Here is a 27,472-nt window from a genome sequence, read left to right on the forward strand (position 1 = left end):
CAAAGAAAATGAAGACAATTACAAGCTGAAATTATTTTCAGAAGAAGAAAGCAGGGATGTTTGAGAGATGTAATGGAAGTGGGGAGGGGCAGACAGCCCTCCAAATATTCATGCCAGCCACTGCTGCTTGCTTCTCCCTCTGCCTTTGTGACACCTTTTTCTGAGCAGCAGTAGCAACAAGTGAAGCAGCTGTCAAGGTCTGTGGATACAAGGCTCCCATCTGTCCTCTCCCCTTATTCCAAAGGACACACAAGAACGGAGTCCCTCTCACTCTGCCTTGATATGAATATGTATATGTCTGTAGTCAGAGGTGTGCCGAATTAATGCTGAAGCACTAATAGGGCCTCCCCTTTATGGCCCTGACGTGTCTCATGTGGGTGTTCCTATTCAGCTTACGGGCCAAAGAAAACCATTTAAGCTCAGGTCTGAACCTTCACTTCCTATCCAAGCTTGCTGTAGGTGTGCCTGTGTCTTCAGCCCAGTCACAGTGGTGCTTGTGCCAGGCCATGGCACAACACTGGGCTTTCTTTCTGGTTTGACCTCAGATCCGCCTCATCACTATGTGTGCCTGGCAGTCACTGAACTGTGTCTGACCCTGTTTTTCCTCACCAGACCTGATCCTGATCTGACCTCCTGGCTTGACCTTGGACCTGCCTCATCACCTTCTTTCATGTCTCTGTGACTGGAACCCCCTGCTGGCGTAGCCTCCACTCCATCAGCCATCTTCTGTCCTTCTGCTCCTGGCTCCCCATCCCTGAGGGAACAGCCAGTCCTCACTACTTCCTGATGATCAGAGGTTTAATTTATGATGATAAATGAAATACTTTATAAACTATGTCTCATTCATTGTGCAATGTACGGTATTACTATAATAATACTCAGCTCCTGATGAAGACATTATAATTCCCTTTTGAAATGCAGAAAGCTACATCGTTTACTGTATTTTAAAGTTATCTGTACTTACATATCATCAAATATAAGCTTTGTCCTTCTGCAGTCCCTGGGTGTGCTGGACAGAGGTGACCAAGGCTCTGTTTGGGTTTGTGGCTTATTGCAGAGAAGAACATTTTCTGAATTGGTGTGAACTGCTTTCTAGAAGACAAACAGCATAGAAGACATTGAGCTTCTAACTTCAAAAAAACAACCAATAAAGCACAGATAGTCTTTGCATTATGCTGTAAATTGTCAGTTAGTTTTCCTACTATTCCAGCAAGTAAGATGTGTAACTGTCCTGTCACTGACAGCCACATATTCACAGATGCTGCTCAGAGCACTTTGTAAAAGGCCTGAGTTTTGATGTGATACACAGATGAAATGGAGCTGAACTATTAGTAATCATCAGAACACTCTGTAACAAAGTCAGTGAAATTGTTTGGTCACTGAGAAGATGAAATTACACCTCCAGCCTTCAGCTTCCAAACCAGCATTGTACTTTGCCCCGGGACAGCGAGGCGAGCCCCAGTTTGCCCTTCGCTTATAACCACTGCCAGAAAACATTACCACTTCTCCTTCAGGTAGAGGATGGAAATTTAATAGGGAAACGCACAAAAAAAGTTAAAGTGGATAAAAACTACTTCCCAGCTTAGGATCCCTGACAGAAATTCAAGAGACCACCTGGGCACGCCACCTAGATACCCCATGAAGGGAAGAGATAAAATGAAGCTACGTTTAACATTTATAGTTCATGAGTTCTCATATTCTGTATGGCACATCCAGATCGGTTCAGACAGCTAAAGTTTTCAGATGAATAATCAGATACATAAGAATTTTATTGCAAAGGTTTTTAAAATGTTGACCAAATGGTGCATTGCTGGGCTATGCAGAAAATCTCAGTGAAATTCATTTGCTGAGGGTGTGCATCATAAAGCAATCACCTTCTACTTTTGATTTCCAGCACATTTGCCTGTGAAGAAATTTACATTGTTTTCAGGATATTCAGTGAAGACTCATATCATTACGATTCTGAATGGATTATAAACCTCTAAACTTATGTTTTAGAAGTTTAAAAATTTACATTTAATCCATAAAAAGATAAATCTACCGCTGCTATGTGTTAAAATGTCTTTTAACTTGAAGGGCATAACTAATGACAACTTAATTTTAGACGTTGTAAAATAATAAGATTATATTTACTACTCCCCTCTTCACTCTTTAAAAAAAAAATACAATTAAGTATATACATAGGTCTTTATGGGCCAGTTATCCTCACAGGTCAGTTATCCCTGCAGCAAAAGTTGCTGGAAGAGACCACTGGTACAACTCAGATATTCTCGTTTCCTGAAAGCTACTTAGGCACTAAATACTTTGGCTTTTGAAACCTCTTATGTATCAAATACCATACCATTTAAAAACAAATATACACTGGATAAAATCTTCTGTAGCGAAGAAAGGAATACGAGCCTTTCTAGCAGCAGAAGAGTGCCTCAGCAACTTGACTAGATGCTACAGCAGTGGATATCAATATGACAGTATCCAAGTTACTTCTTCTAGGTATTTCACACAAAGCTGCAAGGGGCAACATTCTGTCCTTAGTCTTCTAACCACAGTGTCCTGCAGGCTGGATGGTAGGATACTATTTGGAGAGGTGAGAGAAATATGAATCCCCTCAACCAGAAGTGCTAACAGACTCTTTAGCCCAGTGTTCTAATCACAGAGCTCATGGATAAAGGAAGGGGAACATCCACTCCCACTCTCTGTACTCTGAAGACAGTGGCTAGCCCCCAGTTTAGTAATAAGTCCTTACGAGGAAGGGTACTCTGGAAACTTTTAGTGTCATTAAGATTCTCTGACAGGATAAACATCTAAATGCCTGGGCTGTGGTCGAGATGAGTTGCAAGACTCATGCTACGATGTTCAGTGATGTCAACAGCAAGCAGTAGTGTATGAGAAAGCTGGTTGGAAGCCACAGAGAATTACTTAAATCCAGGTACACTCACAGTTAGGCAGTGGCTGAGCAGAGATCTTATGCAGTGCACCATACTTCTGGATGTGGGGGCCTTGCATTATGCCCAAGAAATAGTCTACAGGCCTAAATCCATTAATTCTGGGCCACTAGGTTTTATCTTTTGCTTATGTAGCCTTTGTTATTTGTCCAATTTACAGCCTGCCTTCTTGTCATTCTTCTGTGCCTTGCTAAACCCCAAGATAGAAAAACCAAACTTACAGTACCATATTCATTATTACAACTTTTTAGCATAAGATTCTGCAAAGTTATCATAGATTCAATGCAAAATGAAAACTATCAAGATAGGGTTTTATATTGTGAACAACAGTACAACTTACATTGAAGTCTCCGAGATGTGGCTGTGACTGGATTTCACCCTTATGCTTTTTGCTGGAGGAGATGGAAGGTAATAGACTGCTGCCATTAGGTCTGCTGGAGGAAGTTAAATCATCGTTGGAGTATTTGTGTTTTGATGCATCAGAGAGGGGAGAGACGGGTGACCGAAGCACTTTCTCATTTTTATTTATTGGTAGTGCCAAACTGGAAATGGAAATTACAGTAATGGAGTGTCACAGAGCTGGGTTTCAGAAAGGTAAATGTTTTATATATTACCAAAACTTTGAATTTAAAACCTGCTGGCAGTATAAAGTCTATTGGTATCTGGTAACAAGCTTACAGTATTGGGACCAAGAGTTCATTTACAAATGTGTATCATGTTTATCCTCTTTTCCTTCAAGGCAAATTGTAATTCTGGAGTTAATACCAAGTCTGTATCAGCGTGCTTGAAAAAAATACAGAGATAAATGGCCACTTGCTCACCATCTCTTAAGGGATAGCCAGAGATGAAGATTAGACTCTGAAGTGTAAGTTTAGGTTATGGAGCCCTATTTCACTATTAGAGGTGACAATTTATAAGCCACGGCAATAAAGCCATATGTGAACTAAAAGAGGAAATGTGTTTAAAGATGACTGGGTTGTCTTTGTGCTCAATGGGCAGCCCTTGGTAGCACTGTTTATTCTGATCTAACACCGATTTTAAAGACAAAGAAAGATAGGCTGGTACTGCAGACAAAAGGAAACATATGCAAATGGTAGACACAGAGAAATGTGAGCTGCTCTACACTGTAAAGAAGAAAGCTATACAATATTTTCATTTATATTAGCGAAGCTTTGGATGAGAGGTATAACGAGCTATAAAAATATCTCCAAAATAAGTTCTAGATGCACTAATTTAAAGAAAATATGTACCTGGTAACTTTAAAGCCACACGCACAGAATAAGCATTCTTGAGGAGATGGTTTGCATTTAAGACGAAAACTGTGATTAAGGTCAGGCAGACTATTTTAACACAATACCTTCCCTTGTCACATTCCCCTTTATTCAGCCTATTACTTTTTATGGACAATTCTCACTTCTTTATAGTTACTGTATCAGACAGTGTACACTTAATGGAATCGCAAAACGGAATACGGTACAAAATATACTTTATTTCTGCACATCATTTCAGGGAACAGAGCTAATTAAATGTGCTCTTATCATACATTTGTCCATTTATCTGGCACGTCTTTAAAAACTAGCTGCGAGAGAAGCCATGAATCATCATTCAGAACCCTTCCCGTTTCCCACAGTGTAGCACTTTTAAAAGACAACACAAACTGTTTTGCTTTAATGACCAAGTGCTGTTTATGAATGAAGGAGTTGGGGTGCGTAAAATGGACAGCTGCCTTGTTCTTTTCCCTCCAAGAAAAATAAGAACTTCAGCACTATTTCGAATGTGCAGGCTGACACTGTTATTTCTTTTCCCTTTTTCAAACATAAAACCATGTCTTGGCTAGCCATGTTTATACATCACAGTCGAAGTGCAGGACTACAGCATCCAAGAGAAGACATGGCTCTTTGGAAGCGTACCCAAGCCTCAAAAGCTTGGCCCTGAGCTTGAGGACTAGCTGCTATTTCTATCTGTGTGGCAAGCCTTTTGCATGGCCCCTGGTACTTTACCTGAGGCCCACCTACACGTACTGTGAGCAGTCAAACTATAGCATCCCAACCTTGTTATCCTGAGAAGCTGTGCAAAACAACATGCAGCACGTTCTAGTCTGCTGGGACTTCACAGATAGCAGACCTGATGTAGATGTAAGACATGTAGGGTTACTCTGCCTGCTGCGGTGGCCTTTTGTATCAAACAAGGCCTTGCTCAGTCTGTACACTGGAGGAAAGGTTGTTGTATGTTGCCAATGGCTGTAAGTTGTGCCAGGGGAAGTTCAGGTTGGAGATTATTAAAAAAAACCTATTCTCAGAAAGAGTGGTGAGGCAGTGGCACTGGTTGCCAAGGGAGGTGTTCAAGAACCGTGTGGATGTGGCACTGAGGGATGTGGTTAGTGGGCATGGTGTGGGTGGGCTGGTGGTTGGACTACATGATCTGAAAGGTCTTTTCCAACCTTAATCGTTCTACGATTCTACATTAGGCTCTACAACATCAAATTCTCACATCTGAAGGTGTTTTTGCTCCTCTTTGCTACCAGCTATCAGTTGTGCTGACGTAACTGTCAGTGCATGACCTACAGTAGCATAAACCACACAAACTTCTGGGAAGCAGGGCAGATGAGGGGAGAATTAAGAAGCAAATATTCAAGACTTTCTTTTTTTTTTATATTTATTTCTTTAATGCACAGTTACTATCAGAAGTACTGTACACAGCATAAAGCAAAATGCAAATTAATGCCCTGCTTCCAGGAAGCTTGGAATTAACCTTGTGACACAGAGTGTGGTAACAGGAATGGTGTGTCTTAAAATAAACTGTTCCATGTTTTTTTTTTTTTTTTTACTTTATGAAATGTGACTTATTCCAGGATAAAGAAATTGAATGCATACTTTTGAATAAGCAGTATACGTGTTTGTTTTCATCACGATTCTTCGCCAGTGCTAATGACAATTGTTCAGACTCATCAGTGATGTGAACAATAGAAATACTTATTGCAATAAACAGAAATATTCTTTAATTTTAGCAGTCTCACCCTAATATATATCCTGACACTGACAGAACATGATTATTTTTTTAAAATACTGATGACCAACGTGCACTAAACAGCATGCAGCTGAACTCTAACAAGATGTCTAAGTTTGACCAGACGTCCTCCAGAGAAATTCAGGATGACTGATCTGAAACTGATAGACGTCTGCATGCACAAACCATGCCAGCATACAGCGAAATATTCATCATCTTCTTCATGCTCTGCATCCTTTCAAAATCGGATAGTTTTTGAAGCTTAAGTTCCTTGTCCTAAAATGCCTACTAATTACACTCAATGGATTGCTTGTCATCTTGAAAACAACAGATCTCATATGTATTCTGGAACTGAGTATTTCGGGCAATTTCAATCTAAATACTGTTGACTGATTTAAACCCAGGCATAGAGTCAAACTTTAAGTCTGAAACTCGTAACACTGTAAGGAAAGAGAAGATGGCTGCCCAAGTGAATCAGTGCCTACAAGGCAATGTCTGAGAATGTATCTCACATGACTGCACTGCTCTAGCTATACTTACTCATTCCATGAGCCTCACACTTGAACTAACAACTCTGCACAATACGACAAAAATGCGAGTATATAAATGTGTCAGGAGCTGCTAAGTTGTTCATTAAACCAGAAGAAAGCAGAATGCACAGGGCCATTTTTCAACATAAAATGTGATAATTAAAAAATAACTCGTATTACAGGCAAAAATAACACAGGACATTAAACTGCAACTAGTTGTATGACTTGGTGGTAAATAAGAAGGAAAATGCTTACCTATTTTCATTCATATTGCAGTGATTTGCTGTTGCGATGCTGTGGGCAGAGGCAGCTAATCGTGAAGAACTCTCTCGCTCTAAGTGAGTCTTCTTGATGTCTCTGCACTCTTCCTCATTCTCACACTGAGTAATGAGAAAAATGACAATCTTGTAGGTTTTGCGTTTACTGAACATATGAAAGTACTTTGACAAATCAGATGCTGGTTTTCTGACATTCTGATGCTTTCTTTAAGCATATACCTAACAAGGATGAGAGAAGATTGGTTCACGTCTTGAAAAACTAACATCTAAAGAGGCAGTGTGTAGACAAAGGAGTAGAATATAAAACCTGAATCATTTCAACCACATTCCCACCTGCACCTTCAGGTATTTTTTTTCTTTATATTGCCTTCTTTGCCCATCTCCTTTGTGCTTTTCTCTTGCCTAGTGCTCAACGCCATTCCTCTCGCTTCTCCCTCTCTTTGCTTGGCAGCAGTGACATTCCCTGCACTACTAAATACAGTGGATCAGCAACTGGCTGATGAGCGACTGAGGCCAATTGGAAAGGAACTGCTTGCATACATCTGCTCAGCTTGCTCCTCCTTCAAACCAGGGTATGCCACATTCAGGCTGCCTTTCGGGAAGGGCCCTCAGGCGATGTGGTCCCTAGCTGGGGCCACAAAGTGTCTGGAAGAAGTTGGCCCACACCACATGGCCAAAACCACATTAGCAAGCATGTTGACAATTAAGCAAAGCGGATGACTGTGTGCCACTGCTTGATGCTACATCCTGGGCACATCTGGCCTACTCATATGAATGTCGCTCATGTTTCCTGCCACTATCTGACTTTGTCTTGCATTCCTTACATCCCACCACCACTTCCCAGTGGATCTATTTTCCCACCTTCCTACAATGTCCACATCCCTTACCACTTCTAACACTTATCCCATTTCCAGTGATGACTGAGTTTTACTTGTGACCTGTTGATTATGCTGTATTTAGTGCTTTGCTGCATGGCAATAACATTTTCTGGTATTTGCTGCCACTGTGGCTGTTGCTATGGGGCTAACATAGCTCACTCTCCACAGGAGTGAAGATCTTACACCTCAAGTACTTAACCATCCTTTCCCATCTTTACTTTCCTCATCTTCTTTAGACCATGACAGAGGTGGAAATGATAACGACCTCTTTTTAATTTTGCAATTATGCCCGATAATCTATTCTTGTTAGTCCTATACTTTAAGACTTCTGGGAAGGTAGATCAAGTACTGTGTGTTTGCATGGCAGTTATCACAGGGACGGTCCTATTCCAGGGTGAGGGGCAATGTGATACTCCAGCAATGCCTTGTATTTATTGTAACAATAAAACTTCCAACAACAGCAATGCTTTAAGATAGAAGACAAAAACATAATTTGTGCCAGAGAAAATCAAATTAAGCTTTTCTAGAATGACTGCATTTATTCTGCTCTTCTATCATATCCTCGTTTCCTTCTGGGTGTATGGGCTGGCAATATGACAAAGAAATTTCCTATAGCACAGAATGTAAATCTTTTGCTTCTGCCCTGCTTTGACCCAGTCTCCATCACTTTGTATTATGCAATTACTTCCACGCTACTTCCTAAAGGAAACGCAGACAAATGCATCTGAAAGCTTAGCAGTAGCTCTACCAGTGGTAGATATTGAAAAAAATACTTTCAAGTACTTAAAAAAACCACACAAACAAGAATAAAAAATGAAGAGAGAGAGAAAAAAAAAAAAAAAGGAAGACCACTTTAGATAAGTGGTCCCAAGAAACGTGCAGATCAGTCTGCACATGTAGGGTAGCTCAGATGGTGACAGATGACTACACAGTAAAACTGTTCAGAAAATGAGCAGATGGTGATTCCAGTTCAAAGTGACTTCTGGGGTCAGACTGTCACAAATGGAGCGGAAAGCATCCTCAATAGACAGCTGCAGCCTCTGGGTGAAGGGAGCTCCTCGTCAAGAGAAAGTGGCACACCTGGTGGCTCCTAAAATGTTCAGGAGAGGTGTGGCAGAGGGGTGGATGTGACCAGAAGGCTGTGCCCGCAAAGGTGCTACCTGGGGTTTGGACAGCTCATCAGGCACCCTCACAGTTCTTACACTGGTGTGGGAGCCTTGAGGTAAGAGCAGGGCAAGCTGCAGAGCCAGGCAAGTCCTGCTGAGCTGGGCTGCTTGCAGGGACTGAGGGACTTGCCCCTTGCTGTCAATATGAGGGGGAAAAGATTGCTCCCTTTTTGCAAGTATGCAGCGATATTGTGCAGACTGTGTCAAGAAAGCCACTTACATTCCCTATGCCAAACTAAGCAGTGCCTCTAAGAACTTTGCTTTGACCAAGGCACAAAAAGCCATGTGCCAGCAGCCAACACCATCTCCAAGGGCCAGGGGTTTCATCACCCCAGAGGCTTTGCCGGTTGCTCTGCGGTGAGCAGAGCGGAGGCCTGGCAAGGGCACACTGCTGAGCAGCGACGACGGCGTGAGTGATGTCGGGACTGTGCCCCAATTCCCTGCCCCGAGCGGCCACCCCCCACTCCCTCAGAGCTCACCTTGCGTTTCCTTCTAGATTTCGGTAAGCCCTTCTCTGCAGGGAGGTCAGCACCACCACCCTGCGGGATGCTGGCCGCCTGGTTTGTTCCGGCGCTCATTGCCAGCGGCTCTTCAGGCAAACGCTCTGGAATCCTGGACAAAAGAGCCAAGTCAATGTTGACCCACAGCGACTTTACCTCATCACTGTCTTTCAGAGGAGACAGGAGCTCATTCCTACCGAAAGGAACCAGGGTGTAAAACTGTTCCTCCAGCTCCTTTGCTATTTCACTATTAGTCCTGGCATTAATGGAGCCAAAGGCACTGCAGCCGCCGTGGGCTTTGCTGGCGGCTCCCGTCCCCAAGTCCTTGGCATGCGGCTCAGCCCCGGCCGCCGCCGCCTGCGCCTTGGGCAGCGGGCGCTCCTCCCGCTCCGACTCGGAGCCCGACTCGGAGGAGGACGACGAGGACGAGGACTCGGTCTCTATGAACTCCTTGGATTTGGGCGCCGTTTTGCTCGGCCCCCGGGCCCGCCGCTTCTCACCGGCCGCGGCTGAGCGGGGCTCCCGGCGGTGCCCCGCTCTGCAGCCCGCACCGCCGACGCTCGCACCGGGCCGGGCCCTGGGCGCCTCGCTGCCGGCGCTTTCCAGAAAGCCGTGGCTCCCGGCGGGTTCCTCTGCCCCACGGCAGTGGGAGCCGTCTCCGACGGAGGTCCTCTCGGCTCGTCGCGGTGCCTTCTTCCCCGCTGCCCTCCTGGGCGGCCCGCCGTCAGCGGCGGGGGGCGACTTCTGCCGTCCTCCCTTGCTGCCCGGTGCTTTGTTGGCGGTCCTGGGCCGCGGCCCGTCCCCGACGGTGGCGGCGGTGGAGGCGGTGGCGGTGCGGCTCTCCACGCCGCGGTGCTCAGCTGGGCCCGGGGCCGGGGTCTTCTCGTCCTCCTGCCGCTCCGCCTTCACGTGGCCGTAGTAGGGGTGGGCTTCTAGGGCCGAGGCGTCATGGTGGGTCAGGATGGGTGCTTTGTGTGGGGTAACTTTATTCAGCCACTTGTCCAGCTGCCACTTGTTAGATGAGGGTGGCTCGGGCTGAAAGGGAAGCAGATGGTGACATGCTTAGTGCCGAGTCCTGCTATCCTCACCTGCAGACCCTCCTCAGGAACACCAAAACATCAGTGCCACCAAACACCTGTAACACAGGTTTTACCCTTAGCGAGAGGCCACCCCAGTCTCCATGGCACTCCATGGCACCCCGTGACTCTGGCTGTGGATGGGAAAGGTAAGGCTGCCATGTTAGCAGCCGAGGAGGATGCTCAATGGCAGCCTTGGTTCAGTAGCAGGGCTGGGAAATGGGAGGCATGCCCCAGGAGGTGGGATGTTCTTGGTTTCTAGAGGAGGCCTGGAAGAAGGATGGATTCTGTGAGTCAGAATTTCTTGGGACGATTCGTACTGGCTTCAGCTTTACTGGGAAACACTCTGGAGATTCCAAAGAGAGGAAAATATAATGGGGACAGGAAAGGTGGAGAACAAGGCAGGGATATGGCTGAGGCTAACCAAGCAGGGAAGCTAGGTGTGTATATTTGGTGTCCTGCACCACCACATTAAATACAGTAAGTATTTAAACAACATACAAAGAGGCATACAGTGGGAGGAGGGAGTGCTAACCAGGCTATGCATATAGTCTGTCTGGTATTGATGTTGTAATCCTGTGAGATCATGCAAACATTTGCTCTGTGGTGGTATTGTCAAGTGCTCATTTGGTAAGTATTGTGTAGCTGTTAGTTCTGTTCTTTGTTCCTGTCACAACATGATCAAGTTATAAGAGAGCATCTAAAATATAATGGTGTTTGGACAGTGAAGTGGTGGGATAATTATGATTTCAAACGTAACCACAGCTCAGAAAATGCTATTACAGAGCAATGTGCAAGTGTTTTCTAGTGCTTCTTGCACTCAGTAATTTGAATGCAATAAGATGAATAGGAAAGGGAAAAAAACAGTGGAGTGGATGGCCAACCATATTCTAAGCCACATTCTAACCCAATGTGAAAAGCGCCCTAATTTCCTGAACTGGAACCAAAATTTGGTCAACTAGACTCTTGCTCATGAAAACTATCTATGCTCTGGAAGAAAGTTTGCTCAGGAGAGAATATCCAGTCCTTAACTTAAGAGTCTCCACCTTAAGGGCACTTCTGTTAAAAGGAGTTGCTTGAAGGCAGCACAGGCTTCCTTCATAGCCAAGGGTGACTTCAGAGTCACCCATGGAGGGCTGTATTCACTCTACAGGAAACAAAGGCTCCTAAAATGAGCAGAACAGTGAGACATTGGAATTTATATGATACAAATACTCCTCCCTCTATAGTGTCTAATTTACTCATTATCTAGCTAGCCAATACCCACAGGAAGCTTGCTGGATGGCCCTGAGTTTATTTTTTTCTTAATCTTACTCCCTAATATCTTACATGAGGAATTTCTTTCCACAGCTGTAGATCTTGAAAATGGGTGGGAAGCATTTCTCTTGGATGAAGATGTATTTTTAAGACTCTTAACTCTTTATGTAAAAGAAACTTCTTATTTATTTATTTATTTATTTATTTATATTTTACTACTGCTGCTGAGAGTAGAGATGGATGCATTCAGTGCCATTCATTATGCACATACTGGACTTTTTACACATCTAATGAAAGGTTCATTATATATGGAGGTCTCTGTAGTGTTCAGAAGATATACTTAACAGAAGCACATACATCAAAAGCACGTGTAAAAAAATATACCTCTGCCTATAATTATAGGCCAGAGTGAGGGCAGCTTGAAAGTTCAAAACAATCTTCCAGGTTTTCTGTTACATCCCATCCTCTTTAAGTAACTTGTCATTCTCAAAAGCAGCAGTTCAAGGGATAACAGTAAACCAACAGAAAACAATGATTAACTGCTGTAGTGTCATAACTTGTCAATATGGCACTTTCCTGCAGTGATGTGTCTGCTGTTTAGGTGGAATAGCTGCACTCCCACCAACCTGTAAGCCAGCCATGAAGTCTAATAAAATGTATCAACAATATTGCCAACTTTGCTAATTTTTTCAGGAGTTTCAGGACACTCATTTTCTTAAAGCCACAGCTCTTGAAGCCATGGGCTTAGATGTCTATCCTTGGTTTATTTAATAAAAATTCAAGTCCATATGGTGGCTGAAACAAATTTTAGATGTGTCTGCTAAAAAAAATCCTTTAAGATGTGTCTGCTACAAGTAAAAAGCCTGCAGCCCATAGTGTAAATTTAAAGAATACAAATTCTGAAAAATCAGAATTTATATATTTTTTCTCAGTATTTTGGGGACCCTGATAGAGTTTAGTCAATGTCCTTGAGTGATGCCAGTTCACTTTAGGAAGCAGTTTATTCAATTGATTGCTCTAACTAAAAAGTACTGTACTCTGAAATCACTTTCAAAAACAATATAACTTGCAAGAGAACAGTCAAGAGGAAAGAACAGACCCGGTGAGAAAAGGATTGGGAAGATGCACTTGCAAGGTTTTACTAGTCCACATTACATGCCCAACAGTAATTACTTGTAATAGGAAATAAAAATTCCTAATTCTTCAATCTGTATCTCTTCCCTGTACAGGTCTCACACATTTCTGTGGAGGAAAAGTTGGTTTGCTTGAAGTGAGATAGCTTCAGCAGTATGTAAGGATGGAAAGGTGTTGAGGGATTCGGTAGCAAAATGGTCTTGTGTATTGGAAATATACTGTCCTCAAGGCCTTGACAAGCACTGGGCAGTTTTTACTTGGGGTAAAGCTGTTAATAGCCAGATGGTTGACAGCAGTAGGGACAATGGTCAGCGGTGAAACTGACTTGCCATGAACTGTTTTTCTACCAAAATCCATCTGTGGTTTTGGCATGAAAACCCAAACCAGGAAAATTGTATGGTTGCAGGGACTAATCTACCACAAATGCAGATGTGTTGGGCTTCAGTGAGAAACAGAAGGATGTGATCCACTTATTTAATAACTGTGGATGGATTTATCTGTACAATATAGAAAACAATATCTGAGCTAGTCAACAAAGTCCTTCTCCAGTCAGTGGCCTATGCTTTCAGGGTGTGAAACATTTCATCTTGATATAGGCATCTGAAATAGGTCAGATGAGGTGGGACCTAAAAAATGTTCCTCCCCACTATCTGTAAAGAGGCTGAAGTGATGAACAGATGTAGGTATCTACAGTACAAGTGTCCAAATTTGGGTGAGCTGACTCCCACACAGTATGTCTGTAAATCTCCAATGTCTTCTAGGCTACAAATGCAATCAGAGCTATACATCTGAAATAAACCTTTGTCAAAACTCATTATCCAGAAAGGCTTTCTGGGGTGAAGGGCTATTAAACAATGTAAGTGTAATGGGATAACTCTATGCTTGTTACTACAAAGAGGGAACTAAGGTGTAGCTAGTACTATTGTAAAGTTGAAGCATGACACTCCCCTTCATTGAGAGATTGGATTGTCTGTAAAGTTCATGTATTTAACCCATCGTGGGCTAGGAGTGAGCAATCCCTGCAGTATATTTAGTCAATTGCAAATCAACATATTATTTTATCCCTATGATAACCTACTTGTGCTGTCCTACTATCAAATACTTCATCCAGGGCAATCCCTTATACACATGTGATCTTTTCATTGTAGTTAAGACAGATGATGAAGATGTTGATGTTGATGATGATGATTATGTTGCTGCCACTACTGTTAGTGCTGTTGCTAGCACTTCATCAAACTAGAACTGGAGATTCCTATAGGTGCACACATAAAGTGAGAGGTTGCTCCTGTCTCAAAGTATTTTCTGGAGGGAAGCGAAAAATTTGTAGCCAAAAATGGTGCAATGGTGATCTTGAATCCTATAAGCCAAAGTAAACATAGTTTCCACAGTTTGTCTAGTGGAAAAACCCCCCTCTCTTCTGAATGTACCACTCAGGAAATCAAATTGTGATACTTAAAGTGGGAAGCAAGAACATTTTAGAAAACAAGACCGATACAGAAAATATAACACTGTCCCTAAACCAAACCCGAAAACTACAGCTTTTTGGATTCACTGAGGAAATCTATCAGTGAAGAAAGGATGAGGTGATGGGCACGCTCACCAGTTAGGTAATTAGTTAGGTTCACACAACTTTCCTCTTTTCTGGGCTAAGGAGAGGAGAGCCAATGCTGTACAACACCTGAGGGAACAATAGGCCTCTGCAGGCAGTGGCTGCCCAGACACTGTACTGATGTCCATGTACTTGAAAGACTGGATGGACAGTGCTGATGAGGAAGGAAGATGGGGAAAAGCATAACCTATCAATTCACCTTGACCAGGTCTGTCTCGTGTGGACTTGAGATTAAAGAGTATGTCCATCATCCTGGGATGATGGAATAAGCACAGAAAAAAAGTCTTTGATGGTTGTGAACTGGTCACTATAGCAAAGGCTATAAAGGACACTGCAACTGTTGTGTAGCATTGGCAGCACCCAGGACAGCACACCTCTCTCTTCTGGCCTGGTTACTGTTGAATATACTGATGCACTCTCCTATGCACTGTCTTCTCTGCCATTCTTCCTCTAGGCCTTCCTGCACAGTGGAACTTCCTCAGCTGTCTAACCAGGCTCAGTCTTACTAAAGGTCTGGAAGATAATTGAAACAAAGAACAAACAAACCAAATTCTTAGCTTTTGAAATGTGGTTCTTCTGTGGACTTGAGAGCTACACTTTTTTCTGCCATCCAAAATAATTGGAAGGAAGTTACTGTTTTCCAGTGTCTTCATTTATGACATTAATTAAGGTCATGCAAAGAATTCATGGCCTCAGCAAAGAAACAGGAGATAGAAGTCTTAGTCCCTTGTTCATAATTTCAGGTTTGGCAGTTCACAAAACTGTAACTACTTGCATTACTGTCTGAGGCACCTTAATTTGTCCACATCACTGAAACCAGTCTGAATGTTGTCTCCTGCTCTAGCTCAGCCATTATTCTTAGTTTACTGCAGACATAAAGTGTAGACAGCTGAGCTAGTCACTACAGGCTCTAAATAGTCACTGGAAAGAAACAGACACTTTTAGGGTGCAATTCATCTAATCTATTTTATATGTATACTTTACAATGAGCTGCTTTTACACTCTAGGCAACTGCATTTAGACATGGAAAAACAACTCAAAGATTTCAACATGAGATGAGGGAAAAATACAGAAGAAATGTAGCAGCAGCTGAATTTCTATATAAACTAAAATAAAGAAGATAACCTTTCCTAGAAATAAAAGTCTTATAAGTATACGCATGTGATACTTCTGATTACAGAAAAGAAGGGAGAGCTCATAATGGCCTGCAGATTTCCAGAAATTCCTTCCAGCCTGCAGATATGGATTTTCTGCCCAGCACTGTGCTGGAGTACTCAAGTTCATTGTACTTGAATTTATTATTTTATGCGTATGCAATGACAAAGATGTATTTGCTTCTTCTGTCTTATCCAATAGATGAAATTAATCATTAGACCATGGAATAGAGACCACTAATTAAATTTAGATGGACAGGACCTCCCTTAAAAGAGCTCCCAAGGTCCTGTATCTCTCAGTTTATGGGGTAAGAACATGGCATGTATTTTAGGAACGTGGCTTCACTGGGTTCCTAATCGTAAGTTAAAGCATTAATGCAAATCAGACAGGGCTTCTGCTCAGAGATGTCACATCAAGAACTTTTGAATTGGTGCCATCAGTCATATAATGGGCTTGGGAAAACACGGGGCCTTGGGAAGAGCACAGATATCCTACTGCCCTGGTACACTCTGATTCTATCCAGGTGAATGTCACGGCTTCTCATGTACCGCAAAGAATGTGCTACAGAAACCACCGCAGCCATCACATTTTGGAGTCCTCTACATTTTCATACAAGTGCTTTTTGTACAGCATGCCTTCGAATGCAAACCACTCAAATACAATGCAAAAGACAAACAATCTGTTGGAGCCACGCAGCTGTTTTGTGACAGTAATCACTGATAACTCAGACTCTATACAAAAGTAATTCCACATATCTCAAGAGGATACCTATAAAATGCTTTAAGAGGAGGCACTTCCTTCACATTTCCATTGCTCTCCATCCCTTGCTTGACTTTACAAAGCCCATGACCTGCCTCAGTTAATTCACTTTCCACATTCCCTGAGGAATTGCTATTCTCAGGTCCAAGCAGCACAGCTATCTGCCTAGATGCTCTTTTATCTTATCTGAGTACTATGCTTCCTGCCCTTTTATCTTGTATTTCCTTCTCTCCTACTATGGTTTCATGTCTTTCTTCTCTTCACTCCTTTTCTTCCACCTTCTCAGATTCCCACTGGGAGAGGAGAGTGTGAGACCCCTACACCGAACCCAGCAGGGAATGGACAGAGCAAGGTCATGATGGGTCAGATGAGTGGACTCAGGATGGGAAATAAGAAAAGGGATAGTGCAGGGAGGGAAGAGAGGCTGGAAGGAAGAAAACAGGAAAACTGAAGAGAGAGCCTTAGGAAAGGGACAAACTGAGAGGAGAATTAACTTGGAATGAATCCGAAAGCACTGTGGAGGAAAGAGAGGAAGATAAGTGGTAAATAAGGAACAAAACCTCAGAAAAATATAGAATGTATAGAATATAGAAAAATACAGGACATTTCTGTGAGTGGTGCATTTTTCCCTGGTAGGAAACATGGCCCCAAATACTGAGCAAAACACGAGGAAAGGCTTGCTGGTTATTCAGGATAATGTTTCAGGGTGAGAGAATCTGTGAGGCTTAGTTGACAGGGGAGGAGTCCAGTGAGGGGATGCTTTATGTGGAACAGGAAAATACACTGCCTGTATTTTATGTGTATTTACAATCTTGTCACTAGATTTTGAATATTTTTACATACATTAATGCATGTGATATGGCTGTGGAGTTCACGGTTTTATACTAAAGGTGTGCATTGACCAAAACACATAAAAATGTCATGTGGTAGACGAACAGACTATGGAAAGCAGGCCTGTAGTTTCTGCCGAGCACGGTGTAGAGGTGAAAGCAGAAGGTGGCACAGCACTGGCAGCTTAATTGTACTTTGGCCAGGGCTTGTCTACATGTGGAAATTTTCAGTGCTAACTTTCCAGATGGCAAGTTTGGGCCTAATGTTTTGCACCACGAGTAATTCAGTTTAGTCCATGCTGGAGGTGGATTAAAATAAATCACACAAAGGCAGCAGCAGCAGAGGATAATTCACATGGGGAGTGAGGTGAGGGACGTGCGTGAGTGAAAAACAACTATTTTGATTTAAAAATCCACCCTCAAAATGATTTCATAATAGCTTCCCTGTGTGGAGAAGCCTTTAGTTCCCTTGCAGTGTTGAGAGCCCACACCGGGACTTACGCAGTCAGAAAGCCATTGCTATGGAGGCAGAGATGCACAAAACCTCCAGCAAGCTGTGAGCCTTGTGAAGGGCTCCAGTTTGTGGGAAATATCACATGGTCATTTCCTTCATCATTTTTGTTTCATTTGCTTTAATCTGCCCCAGCATCCCCCATAGCTTGCATTTCGCAGGGTGCCAGGAGGAGGATCCCTGTGCTTTTCACATCCATTTTTTTTTGTTTTTTGCATCTCCTCCCAGGGCTCCTGGGCTGGAAAAAAGGTCTGAGTGGGTGTAATAGTGGACTGCCGCCCCGAATCACAAAGAGTGGGAGCCCTTACCTCTGGGCTGGAGTAATGCGAGGGCTTGCTGCCGTCACTCTCGCTGGAGCTGCTTTCGCTCTCTGAGTCAGACTCCGAGCTGCTCTCAGACTCACTGGAGCTGCTGCTGCTCGACCCCTTGCTGGAGAGTCCTGGGGCTCGGGTGCTGGACTGCGGCCCCACCAGGCTGCTGGGCCCATGGGAACGGGAGGGGAGAAGAGAAAACACAGAGAAAAACACTTAAAAACCATGGTGTATTGGGAGCACGCCTATTTGCGAGCTCGCCTCTGCTTCAATTGAAGGGTGAAGGGAGTTCAACGTTATGTTATTACGTATGATTGGAGGGAAAGGGGTCAGCTGCATGTGCATTTACATCTAGAGCCTTTGATGTCCCTTCTTCACATGAGGGAGGGTAAAGCTTTCGATTCAGCTCATCTCTTTTCTCATTCAACAAACTGTTTAGGATACGTTAAAAGTATCAAACGTGGTAAAAATAGCACAGAGGAAGCAGTCTTACAGTGCCTAATGAACCCTGTGCAGAGGTGAAAGCTGGAAAAGGCAAACAGTCAACGGAGCTGTAGTACGCAGTACCAGCCATTTACAGCAGTAATAGGATAACAATAATAATGTGTCCTCACTGGAGCTTCCTACTCTCATTTTGTTCCTGCACACTGCTTTCCCCACCCACAGGAGATGTGGTTGCCTTGATATTGACAACTGCATGATCTAAGGCTCTGATCCTGCAGAAGCATGAAGAGATCAGGCTTGTGTTTTTGCACATCAGCAGAGCAGTGCTGTCAGCAGAGCTGCTTGACTTCCTAAAAGTTATGTTTGCGTGCAAGTGTTTGTATTATCAGGCCTGACAGCAGAAGAAATGTATACTTTCCCCAAATAGTTGACCATGCATATTAAAATACCACAGTCATAAAGACTTGAGTGTGAAATGTCCTATTAAGTCATCCAGCTTATTCCCTAGGCAATGCAAGATTGTTCCCCGTAGCAGGATGCATTTTCTAGTGAGTTGTCCAATTGGATTTTAAATGACTTGAATGCAGCTTTTACTTTTACCTCTGGGAAACTTCTCTGCAAACTAACCCAAATTCCACTGTCAGAGATTTCTCCTTACGTTCAACCTGAAGTTGCCCTTTTAAAATTTATTGTTGTTACTTATTATTTCATCCTATTACTAATAGTTTCGGTGATGAATTATCCTCCTCCCTTTTTCCTTTCACATATTTTCAGACTGTTTTCCTGCCCTACTTCAGTCATCTTCCAGACAAAGCCATACACATATACCTCTTCTGATCTTTCTTCATAAGTCATTATCTCCGGGGATACAGGATCATTTTTATGGCTCTTTTCTGAACTCATTCCAATTTGTCTATATCTCTCTGATAACAGGATGCCCAAAACAGAGTGCTACATTATAGATGGTTCTCACTAGAGCCCTACAATGAAGGGCTATTACATCCCTGCTCCTCGATGCTGTTGCTTTTGTAAACATATACCAGATCTGTGATGGAATATATAGTCCATTAACACTCCTACATCTCTTTCAACACTTCTTTCTCCAGAGTTCCTCCTCTGATAGCTACACTTTAGATTACTTGCTTCCAGAGAGATTAGCTTGCTTTGTTTTTTTTTTCTTTCTTCCATGCCAGATCTCATTTTCTTCTTTGCTGTACATGCTTCTAACGCTTCTGGCTCTTTTTGATTTACTTCTCTGCCCTCGGAGGTGTCTGCAGCAACTTCTAATTTAGTATCAAATGCAAATTTAATTAAATGGTTATTCACTTCCTTTTCCAGATCATTAATAAGACTGTTAAATAAACCCCGCATGAAACACACCGGTACCCTAATAACCAACCCTTCCCAACTCCGCTCACCAATGTTTATCATTACCCATGTTTATGCTCCATCAGTCCAATATTGTGGCTAATGCAATGGGAACTTTGGAGAAGCATTTTGTGAGAAATAATATCTAATAATTAATTACAGTTCAGCTATGTTGCACCTAATGACTTATCTTTACCTACCAATGGTGCATTTCATTGTGGAGAACTGGGATCTGATACCTGACACAAGCAGCATACAACAGGCATGCTCTGGTGCTAGAGAAGAGGCCAACCCATAAGAGGTGTGGGTTCAGGTCTGTGATTCCCCACAGTGCACACTTTCCAGCCCTATCCCTGTCTCCCTTAACAGATGCCAACCCTTCCCCACTGAAACACCGGTCCCATACAACACAGTGCTCCAACCACATCACCTTCAAGAAGTGCCTGCATGCACGTAGCTCTAGGAGGCAGGGGGCCTGTCAGCATACACAGACGCTAATGTAATAGGTATATTTGTGCCTTTAAGAACTTGCCTTCTGCTGGTTTTGATGTTGCTCATTGTGTCCCTTTGTCGGACCAGGCAGGTGTGGAAAATGCAAGATTTTCAGGCAGTCATTTGTGTAACAGCATTAAGGTGCCTGAAACAGTAACAGCTAAGAAGCCTGTAAAATTTTTCCTTCCTGGGGAAGGAAAATTGACGCCTTGTGCACTACTTTGAGACAATGTAGTTTTCCACTTGCACAGGCTGCCCAGAAAACTCCAGATCTGCACTGCTCACATTAACAGATTATAGTCAATCCCTTGCTAATAAAATAGTGAGAGCTATATAGAGGCCACTGTGATTTTTCTGGTTCAGATTTTTTTTTTTCCTTAAGGGAATATGAAAAGCTAAGTGCCTTTTCTGACAGTGTAACTTAGGGAATGCTTTTGACAGTGTCCAGCTCTGATGGATTCCCCATCCTCTCCACAACAGCATTGTGACTGCTGCCTGAAAAGTTCTTCAACATCACAGAACATCTGCACATTTATGTCCTGCCCCCAGTGATTGTGGTTTTAATTTTTAAACCATAATTTTTGTTTGGCATTGACTGAAGTATTCAGAATTGCTATATAGGGGATGAGGGAGAAAAAAAAAAAAACCCACAGTAATATTTCTTTCCTGTTGTGACATGAAATGTTTTTCTAGGCTGCTGAATAGAAATTGTTACTACAGCCATAGATATAAAATATAACTGTTGGACTCTTCACAAACATCTGGAGATCTATGTTTGCTGCTCTAATGATAGCCAATATATTGAAGAAACCGAACAACATTACAATATTTTCCCACTTACGCTGATACTGTTGTAGTCCCCTTTTTACCCTTTCCATTTTTAAATACAGTGAATTTTTACAAGGATCCTCATTACATTACAGTGACCAGGATGAAAACATCTACACATTCTTTCATGCTTTCTTCAAAAAAGTGACCATTATTTCAGAGCTGTGACTTCCATTTTGGATTGTTCTCCCTGAAGTATGTAAGCAAGATCATTCAGTCAAAATAAAATACCGATTTGCATTTTAATGATGAGGCACATAACATTCATGCATATTTTGCAACTGCCTTATACTCTAGAATTAATTACTACATTGTAGAAATGATATTTTTATTTTAAGCTATTAAACAACAGTTTGGGTAAGAACCACATGCACCCTCTGGCTTAGGAGAGCAAATACATTGAAAAGGTGCTAGAAATCCTGTAAAGCACTTCATAACCAACAAAACACTTGAAGTTTCTGACCACAGGCAGAAACTATAGACAGCTATCCTGACCACATGGAGCTTACTCAATGTTTCTTAGATGTGGGGGCTCAGAAATACCCTGATTTGGGGAGATCAGTGCTGCTTCTCCTCTCAAACCAATCTGAGATCCAGCATGAGAACGGGAGTCACCTCACTCTTTGGAAGAGCCTGAGGTGTTAGGTGTGGTGGGACCGGCTGTTAGAGCCACCAGACTGCATGGCCATGGCCAGACAATGGACAGTACTGAGGTGGTTTAAACACTTGCACAGGAAGATGCAGGTGTTTGCTACTCAGTCAGTGAAGATTCCTAAATCAGATTACCTCAGCTGCCCTCGGGAGACCTCCTGAGGTTAGTTAGACCAGATCTGGGCCCTGCTTCACGCTTCCTATTAAGCTACTGCTTACAGCTATGCCGCTTGTCATGACAATAAATCATGGTGTTGAGCACTGGGCACCAGAAATTCCTGGGTAGCTAAGTGTACACTGCACTGCAGGAATTCAGCCTCAGTATTTCAAAGGCAGAAAATATGGACGCCTAATCAAGGTAGATGTAAAACAGATGCAGTCCTTTGCCAAAATGCAAGTGTTTGATAGCAATATTAAACTAATTCAAAATGAAATAACCACTAAAGAATTTGTCATTTCAGCTCTTTATTGCATTACTACATGATACCCACTTTACACAGGTAGAAATTATCAAGAATGCAAGGCAAAGGAGAATCACATTTGTACCAAGAAAACATGAGTGACTCTCTGAAAATACAACAAAGGCTTTGAGCATGCCAATGCTTCATATTTTGAGATCCAGACAGTCTGTGTAATTCCACTTTGCAGCAATTGTATCCAGAGTCTTCTTAGCAAAAAGCTCTTTAACACAAGTAGACACTATCTGCTATATTTTTCCTTGTCTGGAGATGGGACAATATTTACCCAGTGTCACCGGTATTGCTGTAATCACCTAAACTATTTTTCTTTTAACTCTCACCCTGCAGTGAGACCATCCAACAAGCACTGTCCCACTACTAAGTGACCCAGGCTACCATTATGAAAGAGCAATGATACCATTAATATAAAGAGATGACTTGAATAAACCAGTGATGCTGTTAAGGATCATGTCGAGGTTGAGAGGTAAACATGGAGAAGGAGATCTAAATTTGCAGATGCTACAACTGTAGGAAAAGATCCTAAGAAAGACTTCATGAATGCTTCAAGTATTTGAAATGCCCAGAAAACCTATCACTGTCTTGAGGAACAACGACAACTGTGGGAAAACAATACTCCGAAACAGACAGCCAGTCCCTTGGCTGGCATAAGCTGTCACAGCTCCATTGACTTCAATTAGGCCACACTGTTTTAAATCAAACCATAAATCTGACCAAGACTCAGAAATGATATTTCAAACTTAGTGATGAAAACATATTCCACGGTTTAGAGATCTGTTGGCAGAGTCTCTATTTTTATTCTGGATTAAAGTATCTGAAACACCACTTCCTTCTTCCCTTTTGCAGTCAACCTAAAGCCTAGTGAAGGTCTTTTATGGAAAACACTTTACCCTTTGTTGTGAGAAGCAAATTCCACATGGTACTTCCTCAAAGCAGAAACTGAGAGCGTGGTGCCAAGATCTATGTAATTATCTCTGCTGCCTGGCACTGAAGATACTGCAAGCCTCTCATGCACACAGCAGGGAATTCCTGTGTTGGTAATTGTGAATGAATCACAGACACAATGGAAATGCCCACTTCTTGCTGCTGCCCCGGAGTATTTTTCAGATTTTCTTTCAGCGAGAACATCTGATGAATGCTTACCACGTGGAGGCTATCCTGGACTTACCTACCAGGGCATCCCAGTGTTGGAACAGAACACATGGGCATATTTTCTGAGGCAACTGTGGAATGCCAAGGAATAGGCCAATAAGGATAGCTGACAAGCATGAGTCTGGAAGTCATCCGTTCATTTTGGGCCAATGTCATGCTGAGAAAAGGGAGACGATACCACAAACTCTAAAATTTGCATCTGCTTGAGGACGGTCAGATATCCTCAGGGTTTAAAACATGAAAGCTTGTTCTGCATTTAACATTTCCTGCATACAACATGAGTGTAAGCAGTCTCTGCTCCAGGTTTAGGCCTGCCGTTTCATGTCTGAATGACCAAATCATTCCAAACTTCTAAGGCTCTGCCTTCCTCACCTGGTCCCCATCACAGTCGTAAACGGGAATGACCGAACTTGCCTACCCTCAAGTTTGTTGGGAGATGTCCTTTGTAACTGCTTAAAAAGCACTTGGATATCCTCGCTGCGAACACAGTATGAAAGTGATACAAATTTATGCCTTTGTACCTTCGCTAACTGAGAGCATGAAACCAATTAGCTGTCTGAGTTCTTTACAGTTGCCCGTTCTGGAAACCTATTGTTCACTAACAAAAAAAGCAGCTGGCCCTGCCATGGTCAGCCAAAAAAAAAAAAAAAAAAAAAAAAAAAATGAGGCTGGGCATTTCCTTTCTCCAGGTAAACGATTTCCCAGGAGTCTGTTAATACCTTTCGGAAACAGAGAAATGTTTTCATACCTCATTCCTGTAACAGATGAGGTATGAAACGGGAGTCATGATGAGTGAGAGTCCTGGAGGCCGTTTGGCTTGTCACAATATATAAAGCTCCTGTGGAAGCGCCGCATTACCTTAGCCGCACCACCTTTGCACAGCACAACTAATAAAGCACAGCTGCCAAGAACAGAGTTCACAGGCCCCACCTATATTTTAACACTGTCCTTGGGAGTTGCTTAAACAGTTTGTGCTGACAAGACTGCAAGTATCATCTGATAATGCAAACCTAAGGTAAATCTGGTCTTTGCAGAGAGTGAGGTGTGCCCTGTGTGATTGCAGCTTAATTGCCTGAATAGCCGCCAAAGAAAAACAAATTGTTAAGGAGAGACATTTAGAAAAACAAGTTATGAGGCTCACGCACACACACGGCCCTCCAGAGAATTGAGTCTGGCTGGGGGGTATCTATTTAAGGCCTGGTTGATGCCAGTAGCAGAATCACAGCTCCCGCCTTGGAGGACTACTGCAGGAAAGAGAAAAATCACTGAAAAAACCTTGGCTAAAATCCCCTCCTAAAATAAAATGCAACACGGCAATTAATAGTGACATCTTTGTATAAATAGCTCTATCAGAAGGAGTGTGCGCCGGTATATCTGAGATGAAAGGGTCCAATAGACCTGGAGCAGCATTAGCGTGGGGATGAAGTGATTAGTCAGCGGGCTGACAGCTGTGCTAGGAGCCCGCTGCCAGATCCCAGTGTATGCTTTCCACCGCTGCCAAGTGTTTGCTTGTCGCTCCAGATAAATGGAGCATCAGCAGTGTTTTATTTGACCTGCTCACAAGAAAAATAAAGCAACTCTGACTTCCTCGGTGTGTTTGTCGTTGACCTTGCATCAGCTGAATATGAGTGGAGAAATTCTCTGGTCCAGGAAAATTAACTCTTCAGTAGAAGGGGGCCCTCGCAGTCTTTTTAGGTTGGTAGTATAATTAGACTCTTCACGTCTCAACATACAGTGACTTAAAGAGTGGGAAGCGCTGCCTACATAGCCCGCGCTGTCCTTGGAACACGCCCTTAGACCAATGACCTGGAGAATGATGAACAGCTTTGAGAACAGCCTATAAACAGCCACCCTCCTGTCCCCAGAGTGAAATTGGGAAACCATTTCTATGGAGAACTTTCAGGACAGAAATAAGTTGCAAGCGGTAGAAGTTGTGGAGAAGACTCAGTCAGGACTGTGCTTTTCATTTCCCCCTGAGACCAAGGGCAACAGCTTTTATGTGCTTTCTTTCACATGTGCCCCAGAAGTTTCATTTTTTCTCTCTTTCCTTCATCAGTTCGTTAATAATAAAATCATAGACTCATTAAAGTTGGAAAAGACCTCTAAGATCATTTCGTCCAACTGCCAGCCCATCCCCACCATGCCCACTAACCACGTCCCTCAATGCCACATCCATGCAGTTCCTGAATGCCTCAGGGATGGTGACTCCACCACTGCCCTTGGGCAGCCTGTTCAGAGTGGCAACAAATACTGTACAGAAGACAAATACTGAAAGTACACACTTTACAGTACTTTCTAGAATGTTTCAACTATGTATTTTTTTTCATTTTTGGAATCTGACCCTCAGGTAGACTTTGCAAGAAGGAAAAAGGACTCTTTTGAGCACTGGCACATATATGTTACTAGTATCTGAGCCTTTGGTCAGGCAGAGTTTTTCCACATCTGAAAAAACAGAAGTTTTGGATATCTTTCTGGCACTTAATGATTCCTCATAACAACCAAGTGCGTTCTTCTGGAAACTGTTACTTTCCATTTTTTTCTCTCTTTCTCACCTGTCTCTCCTTCCCTCCATGCTTTGACAGAATTCCTTTCCTGGCAGCATCACGAGTTACTGCACGTAGTTGCCGGCTGTCTCCAGAGAGCATGAGCTCATTTGCCCAGGTGAGATCAGATTACCGAGTTCAGGGCTCAGCTGTTAGAAGGTCTCATTAGAGTGGGCTAATGTAAAAGCCACAAGGCTCAGCAGAAGTTCTTTTGATCATGGGGGAACACCTGAGCATCTGAACCCTACCACCTGAACAATGATTCTGGAGCAAAGCCCCTTCGATAGAGATGGAGAGTCCTGTAGGAGTTGTTTGTTCATGAAATGTTAACATCACATACAACAGTAGGAGACATCCTTGTACTTCAGCAAAGTAAGCAATTGGTGAGTGCTAGGTGAGGTCAATGAAAATAAGGTCTCATTTTGGTAAGGGTTGAATGGGACTGTTTATAAGTAATCTGGCAGGAGGTTACCTGCAGATCTCAACTAAGGTGATTTGCTGACTGTGGATAAATAAGGATTGTGACTTGCACAATCAGAACTTCATCTATTTTGTAAGGCTTGAAAATGTGACTAAAGAAGAATGTAGCTGAGTTAACGTGGAACTAGACCCTCTTGGTTGAATCTTGATAAAGCTTGCCCGTGAGGTATAGGATACTGGGACTATATGCATCCACTTCTTCTGCCTTTGATTTACAAGACCTAACTGTGACTATTCAGAAATGCCCCATAGAGATTCCAACTTCTTTTGATTGACTAGAGGGGATCTGGGATTCTAAGGGTAAACAGTATGCCTGGTATGCCCAATGCCATATTCATTGTGACTTGGAATGGAAGTCCAGAAGGTTTATTTTCAGATCCATAAATACTCTTTCATGGTTCAGTCAGCTTCCTTCCACTTGTCCTAAGGATTAGAGATGATACGCAGTGTGTGTATCTACTTCTAACCCAGTACTGCACCATGGCATTAAAGCTGAACTCCTTTCAGATTCAATGATAGGAATACATTCTCCATTTTGGAGGTGGCCCCACCAGCTTACTATTTTGTGCAATACGCTTCAGTGCCTTGGGAGAAATGTAAAAATAAACATAATTAAGCACCGGAACAGATCATCAGTAAAAGTATGGACTATCTATAGTGAAGTGTCAGAAACTAGGTTAGGCAAGGGCCTGCTTTGGAAGGTTTATGCAGGATTTATCTTGTCAAGTTATGAGAAAAAGGATTAGATGAGCATGTATTTCTGTGGATAAATATCCAGATGAGGTTGTTAAGGAGCATGCATTCTGTGCTTACAGGTCAAATGACAGGGAGGAAGTGCAGAAAGGAATATAAAGTCGCTCAGTATCAGAATAGTCACAGCAAGGAGCAATGCAAAACATTTTTTGGAAAATGTAGAGTGGCATTAATCCACCATCTTCAAAATATCTCATCAGAAGAATTTTATACCATTTCTCTGGAGATCAGCCTGGTGATTGCTTTGCTTGTCTCATTTATTTCCTAAAACATGAAGCATAGATGCACTTCTATCCCCCCAAAACCCAGCAATTCTTGCTTCTGAGTGACTTCATTAAGATGC

The 27,472-nt window shown here is 42.8% G+C and overlaps 2 protein-coding genes across 8 annotated transcripts in view; one reads left to right on the forward strand and one right to left on the reverse strand.

Moving 5' to 3' along the window:
* The window catches only part of LOC107051965 (proline-rich protein 36-like), a 55,818-nt gene extending 49,875 nt beyond the window's left edge, over positions 1-5,943 (forward strand). For both annotated transcript variants that reach the window (XR_003073301.3, XR_006931539.1), the window contains one exon: positions 613-5,943. The gene's annotated coding sequence lies outside the window, so the exon portion shown is untranslated. The remainder of the gene's footprint in view (positions 1-612) is intronic.
* Positions 1-27,472, reverse strand: part of AFF3 (AF4/FMR2 family member 3) — a 331,214-nt gene that overhangs the window by 32,961 nt on the left and 270,781 nt on the right. For 3 of the 6 annotated variants that reach the window (XM_015277796.4, XM_015277794.4, XM_015277791.4), the window contains 5 exons: positions 17,940-18,108; positions 9,280-10,335; positions 6,734-6,858; positions 3,283-3,484; positions 965-1,092 (listed from right to left, as the gene is read on the reverse strand). In XM_015277796.4, coding sequence (XP_015133282.1) covers positions 965-1,092; positions 3,283-3,484; positions 6,734-6,858; positions 9,280-10,335; positions 17,940-18,108 — 1,680 coding nt within the window. The remainder of the gene's footprint in view (positions 1-964; positions 1,093-3,282; positions 3,485-6,733; positions 6,859-9,279; positions 10,336-17,939; positions 18,109-27,472) is intronic. The other 3 variants (XM_015277795.4, XM_015277792.4, XM_040657350.2) reach the window with 2 other exon arrangements.

This window comes from Gallus gallus, chromosome 1 (assembly GCF_016699485.2).
Source record: "Gallus gallus isolate bGalGal1 chromosome 1, bGalGal1.mat.broiler.GRCg7b, whole genome shotgun sequence".
Taxonomy (NCBI): domain Eukaryota; kingdom Metazoa; phylum Chordata; class Aves; order Galliformes; family Phasianidae; genus Gallus; species Gallus gallus.